General features: G+C 63.6%; 1 protein-coding gene across 11 annotated transcripts in view; it reads right to left on the minus strand.

Annotated features, from left to right (window-relative positions):
* ABLIM2 (actin binding LIM protein family member 2) overlaps positions 1-4,584 on the minus strand; it is a 62,360-nt gene extending 57,776 nt beyond the window's left edge. For all 11 annotated transcript variants that reach the window (XM_045289451.1, XM_045289453.1, XM_045289452.1 and 8 more), the window contains exons 1-3: positions 4,460-4,584; positions 1,080-1,206; positions 433-526 (exon numbers count right to left, since the gene is read on the minus strand). In XM_045289451.1, the coding sequence (XP_045145386.1) occupies positions 433-526; positions 1,080-1,206; positions 4,460-4,574 (336 nt within the window). In that variant the 5' untranslated portion in view covers positions 4,575-4,584. The remainder of the gene's footprint in view (positions 1-432; positions 527-1,079; positions 1,207-4,459) is intronic.
* Between the last annotated feature and the right edge of the window lie 1,958 nt (positions 4,585-6,542).

A 6,542-nucleotide genomic window follows, 5' to 3' on the forward strand; every position in this document is an offset into this window, starting at 1 on the left:
CGTGTGCTCGTGCACACACACGCATGCACGTCTTTTTCACAGGTGAACACGCCAGGCGGCCAGCAGGGTGGGAAACCCCACCCAGAGCGACCATTTGACGAGCTGCCCCCACCTGCTAGACCCCCAGGACACAACCTGCCCCGTGACCAAGGGCACACCACCCTTCCCAAGCCCTCCAGTGCTCCAGGCTCCGGTTCCCATCCTGTGGGATGGGTGGAAACTCTTGGGGCCGCCTGCCCCTGACGCTGCTGCTGTGTTACGGGAGGCCAGGAGGCCGGGTGCTGGGTGCAGCACCCTGCATACACAGGCCCAGGGCTGGTCACCTCAGGAGGCCCTCCCAGTCCCTTGACCATGTGGGCTCGGTGCCCAGCTCAGGTTCCTGATTCAGAAGGCCTGGGCAGGGCACCACCGGACCCACCTGGGCCCACTCACCTCCAGCACCCGGCCAGTGATGAACTTCTGACAGCCGTCACACCGGATGCCGAACTTGGCGTGGTAGTCAGCCTCACAGTAGGGCAGCCCATCTCTGCAGGGGTGGGGTGTCGGGAGGGCCAGGACACCCCGTGTCAGGATAGAACAAGGGAACCCACCCTGAGTGACCAAGCCTCCCTCAGGTACTGCTGCCCTGCCTACATCTCCAAGGCCCACGACTCAGGGACCCCTGGGTCAGAGTGATGTACTCCACCCACTCCCCACCCCCACCCCCGCTGACCCTTGACAGAGCAGTTTCTCATGGAGAGGCAGGCCACCTTCCAATCCACTGACTTCAGCACCCAGGACAGCCACACGTGGGCCTCTGCCACCAGCCCAGGGAGCAAGCAGCAGCTCTGTCAGACTCCCTCTGCCCTGCAGGCCTACCTGGCCTGGGGAACACTCGCCTGAGCTCCAGGGCCCAGGGCGCCTCCCCGACCAGGGTCAGTCCTGGCCAGCAGGAGGGTGGGTGTCCCCCACAGCCTGGTCAATGGGGTGCTGATGTCTGCAGTGGCCCTCACGGGACCCAGGCATGACATTACCCCCCAGGACGTGATGCTGACCCCACTGGCATGTGGACCCCCGTCCCCTCGTGCACGGCCCCTTACTTGCTGATGTACTCTGCGCTCAGCGGCCTCCCACAGGCCTTGCACTGGAAACAGCCCACGTGCCAGTGCGTGTCCAGAGCCAGCAGGGACTGCCCGTTCCTGATCTCAGCGCCACAGCCGCCGCAGCCTGTGGGGGAGGGCTCACTCAGTGGGGACATCAGGTGGAGCAGTGGGAACAAGGGGAGAGAGCACCCCAGGGCCCACGGCAGCCCCCCACAGCACATGCTCTGGCCAGCAGGGCGGGGTGATTGCTTTGCCTGGTTTGTGACCAGCTGCCCCCACATCTTCTGCAGACTCTACATCGGCTGCTCATCTGGGGGCCACCCCTTCCTCCCCAGGACATCTGGTTGTCACCAAGGGGTGATGGTGTCATGGGGCAGTGGCCAGGTGCCACTCCATTCTGTGCAGAGGACAGGACCCCAGCTTTAGGGATCGCACATGGCCAGGGGCTGGTGACTAGGAGAGAGGACAGAGGGAGGGTGGGCATCCTGGCCCAGTGCAGCCCCTCCCCAGAAGCAGAAGGGACACACTAGTCTGAGATTGGGCCATTCTGACACAGGGGCTGGGAGGGAGCTCAGAGACCCCACGCAGGGCTGGCAGGGGTCTCAGAGACCCCATGCAGGGCTGGCCTGGGTGGTTGTATGGTCAGTGGACCTGGCAGGGGGAAGGGGTCAGCTCTGAGCATCACGGCAAGGGTGCCACACCTGGGGGGCTCCCTATAGTCCAGTGCCACTGGACCACCTGTCTCCATATCCTGCTCCCGGGCCTCAGTGCAGGCGAGGGAGGGCCCATCTGCTGGCAGTGGGCACCGCTCTCAACTGCCCAGAGCCTAGAACTTGCAGGGGGAACCTGGCTCTCACACCCGCCCACCCCAAGCCCCTCCCTGTACTGGGGCTGTGGGTGGGCGTCTCCGGCAAGGTGCTGGGAGAGCGTTACCACGGAAACAGCAAGCATCCTTCCCAGAGCCCCAGGAGCCCTGTGCAAACAGCCACCCAAGGGCCGGGGAGCGCCCCCCTCCCTGCCGTCAGCTCCCCCCAAACAGCCGTGTGAGGCCCATGACTATCTTCCAAGAGAAGGTGTCCCCCATAACGGTGGGGGCATGTCCCCCTCGAGGGGGCCCCTTGGGTGTGTCTCTCTCTGGGGCCAGAGGACACTGTCCACCCAGCCTGGCTCTATCATCAGCAGTAATGGGGCGGGGCAGTGGGGGCTGGGACCTCTTCCCCCGAGTGACTGAAGTCCTTGCCCTCGCAGAGATGAGCCTGGGGAGCCTGGGTCTGCCTCGGACTGGCTGGGGGCTGTGGAGTCCTGGGCAGTTGGCTGCACCTGCTAGGATTCAGCCGGCCCCCTCCCACTGTTCCCCAGGCCAGAGCCCAGGATTAGCTCAGGGGAAGGTCTGCCTGGGCAACCCACCGAGAACGGGCAGTGGGTCCAACAGGGGGGTCCCCAAGAGGTGGTGGGCTGGGCATATGGAGAGGCCCTAGGTCACCACCCATGTCCGTGCCTGGCAGGTGAGCCCAGCCACCCTGTGGGCTCCAGCTGTTACCACAGCAGAGTGGAGTGAGGGGTTGGTCCCACCCTTCCCAGTCCCCACCCAGCCTCCCTTGCCTCCTGTCTCAGTACCTCCTCCACCTTCCCAGCCATGAGACAGGAGGGGCTTCTCCCACATCCTAGGCATCATGGTGGAGGACCAGGGGGGTGGGGGCTGAGGTGGAGGGCTGGCCGCTGGGCCGAGGAGAGGTGCAGCCCCAGACCACCAGGAACCAAGGGCCCAGCCTGCCCTAGGTCACAGGACCCATCAGGAGATGTCTGGGCCCCAGCTGCCCTGTCCTGCAGGCCTGACCCAGTGTGGGCATCGGGGCTCCCACCCTGGCCAAGCAGCCTTGCCCCCCACCTCCAGCAGCCCCGCAGGGCAGGGCCCGGGCCTGTGCCAGGCCGCATGCATGGAAGGCAGCAGGTCCAGCCTGGGTCCAAGCCACCCACCAGCTGGCTGGTCCTCCAGGGGGGCTGCCCAGCAGAGAGGGGCTCGGCAGGGGCACCAGGGGGAGCTGGGCTGAGCGCCCAGGTTGGCTGTGATCGAGGGGTAGAAAAGACCCCATCAGGGCCCAGAGTAGGGAGCAGGGCTGTGGAAAGCCTTCCGCATACTGAAGTGTGGAGATGTGGGTGGGGGATTCACAGGAGAGGGCGGGGAGGACCCAGCTGAAAGGTGTGGCTGTTCCTAAGCGACAGGTCCAGCCCCCGCCTAGGAGAGGCAGCTCTTCCCACCCACCATGAACAAGCCAGGAAACCTCCCCCCTCGGGGTGCCCCCAGGGCCTGCACCCCAGCCAGCCACCTTAACACGGTTCATCCCCAAACAGCCAGGCTGCCTGGGCTGTCTCAGCAGGACTTCCCATCAGCTGTGGGTGCAGCCAGCTGGCCTGGGGAGGGGGAGGGAGGGGGCGGTGGCCTGTCCCTCTGCCGGCCCTCCCTACACACAGAAAGGACTCTGTCTGGCTCCTCCCCCACCTCTCTACTACTCTCCATTCCCCCACCCCCCCAACCCACCTGCGGGGCCCTCCATCCTTTGGTCTCTCTGGGCACAGACACCCCTTTGTGAGAACAGATTCCAGAGAGCCGGACCCTACCCCCCACCCTGTGCCCTGGAGAAGCCCCTTGGGGTCACAAGGCAGGGGACACCTGGGGGCTGGGAAGGTCAGAGGGCAGGAGGGCCAGGGGATGGACAGGTGGTGAGGGGAGAGTCAGGGGATACAGGGGGCAGTCAGGAGGGTCAGGGGAAGGCCGGGAAGACAGGGGAGGTCCATGTGCAGTGACCTTGGAGCCCTGGGGGCAGGTGGGTTGGGGAGCCCCTCACCTGGAGATGGGGAGTGGCTTCCTCTGGGAGTTGATAGGCTGTCCTGTTCAGGCCCTGGCCCCCAACCCCCGGTCTGGGCGTGTCATGGGGACCCCCTGGCTAGTGGGCACAGTCGGGGCTGTCCTTCCCCAACAGCCCACCCCACTGAGCACCCAGTAAACAGGGGGAAGCACTTGCTGCAAGCCCGCCTGGGGGGTGCTGCCCCAAAGACCAGGTGCTCAACCCCTGAAACCCACAGGTCGGTTCCCTCCCAGGCCCCCCAGAGAGCGCAGGAAGCCCAGGTTGTGCAGTGAGGTGCATGGTGCTCTGGTGGGCTGGACAGGCAGAGGCCAGAGGCTCCTGGAGGAGGCAGGCAGGGAGCTGGCGGCAGAAGCAGCAATGGGCGCATTGGGGCAGGTCAGAGAGCCCTGCCGTGGCGTTCTTCCCAAGCAGCCACCAGCATTCACCCCACAGGCCAGCTGGGGTCCCAGTGTGGTCAGGCCCTGCCAGGCACTGCCAAGGCCACCCACCATGCTGCCAGTGCCCACTTACTCCGGAGGTCCTGGGACTGGACGGTGCTGCTGGTCAGTGTGGTGGGCAGTGAGCATTTCTGACACAGGCACATCTTCCCATTGAAGGTCACACGGTCCCCAGGTGGGAAGGGCATCCTGGAAGAGAGGGCAGCACGGCTGGGACCCCCTCTCAAGGGTGGGGGAGGCACCCCCAGACTGCTGGTGATGTGCTGCCAGCTTCCTCAGCTGCAGCCAGGACCCCCAGCCCCACCCCATCCCACCTGCTCCCCGTGACTCCTCCAGGGCCCCGCCTCCTCGCACGGCATGATGCTTGGCATGGCGGCATCATGGCTCTGCAAGGGTGCTGGTGACCCCATGACCTCCACAGCAGTGGCGGCTTCCCAAGCCTTCGCCCAGGCCTGGAGGCTGGGGCTCCGCTCAGCCAGTGCCAGCTGTACCAGACTCTGAGCCGGACACCTCACTGCGGGCATGCCTCGTGGGCTGCTAACCTCAGGGCGGGCAGTTCAAACCCACCAGCCACCCCCCGGGAGAAAGTTGAGGCTGTCTGCTCCCAGCGAGATCAGCAGACACAGAAATCCTCGACAGTGGTTCTCAGCCTTCCCAATGTGGAGAGCCTTTCACGCAGGTCTTCATGTGGTGGGGGTCCCCAACCTCATCACTGTCAGTTTGCTACTGCTATGTATCGAGAGAGCCCTGTGAAAGGGTCGTCTTAACCCACAGGTTAAGAACCACTGCTCGATGGGGTCTCTGCATTGGAATTCCTCCTTGGCTGTGGGTTTGGGGGTGGGGCTTGTGTGTTTTTAATAGCTGGAGTATACAGTAGGAAATCCAGTGTCAGGAAGAGTCCAGAATGCTGCCCGGGCAGGACACACAGCTCCTATGTGTCAGAACCAAATCCAAATCTAGATCTGGCCTCACAGTTGAACGATGTGCCCCTGGGACCTCTGAGGAGGCGGAAAGGCCTGGAGACGTCCTTCCAGGAAGCGAGCCCCTGAGACCTCAGGGGCACAGGCACGGTTTGACCGGGTGGTGGGGGCCAGGGGGCGCCGTGAGCAGGCATTCACACCGTAGCGGCTGGTTGGAAAAAGCATTCCCTGTGGGTCCCAAAAGGCACCCAGCGACGTAGTAGGTTACTCGCTGGGCAGTTGGCCAGTCAGCAGTTCAAGACGACCAGCCCCTCGAGGGGGGGGGGGGGGGAGAGAGGAGGCTCTCTTTTCCGATCAAGAGCTACCATCTCAGAGACCCACAGGCACAGGGTAGGGTCTCCTACAGGGTCTGGGTGAGAAAGCCTTGCTCTGAGGGCAGCGGTTTGGGTTTCGGAGATTCCAAGGTCCTGCCTTTCCTGGGGAAGAGGGGGGTGCATTTTGTCCCAAATAAAAAGACCGGACTGATAGCTCTGAGAGAGACTAGGGCACAGACCCGCACCAAGATGGTGGGCCCCTGACTCTCCTTCACACCTGGAACAGAGCCCACCCCAGGGACCACCTTTCAGCCAAGCCAGGGGCTGATGCGCTACCACGGTCGGTGCCACCCATAGTGACCCTGCAGAACAGAGCAGAAGACCCCGTCGGTGCAGAGACTAGCTCTTGACAGGAGTAGAAAGCCTGTGTGGTAGTTTCATCTGTTGTCCATTTGAGACTTCAGAGTGAAGGGGTGGAGTCTACCCTGTCAATCAGGTGGCAGCTTGATGACCTCATTTGGAGGCGCTAAGGAGATAAAAGAGCTCGCTGGAGGCAGGACTCAGGCTCACTCCCTGTAAGACATTGCTGTTGACAAGGCACATGGAGCTACGCTAGAGCCCTGGAGCTGGAGAAGCCACATGGAGACCCCTGCCAGCACTGAGATGCTTACAATGCCACTGGATCCACAAGACTTCCCACTCACTGGCCTGTGATCTTCCTGCACTGGGTGTCATTGCATGTGTTTCACGAATCTGACGAGGACTTTATAGACTGATATCGGACACATGGGCCCAGGGCCTGCACCCCAGCCAGCCACCTTAACACGGGTTCATCCCCAAACAGCCAGGCTGCCTGGGCTGTCTCAGCAGGACTTCCCATCAGCTGTGGGTGCAGCCAGCTGGCCTGGGGAGGGGGAGGGAG

Source organism: Echinops telfairi, unplaced genomic scaffold (assembly GCF_000313985.2).
Source record: "Echinops telfairi isolate 266 unplaced genomic scaffold, ASM31398v2 ScPeMD7_28;HRSCAF=97, whole genome shotgun sequence".
Lineage (NCBI taxonomy): Eukaryota > Metazoa > Chordata > Mammalia > Afrosoricida > Tenrecidae > Echinops > Echinops telfairi.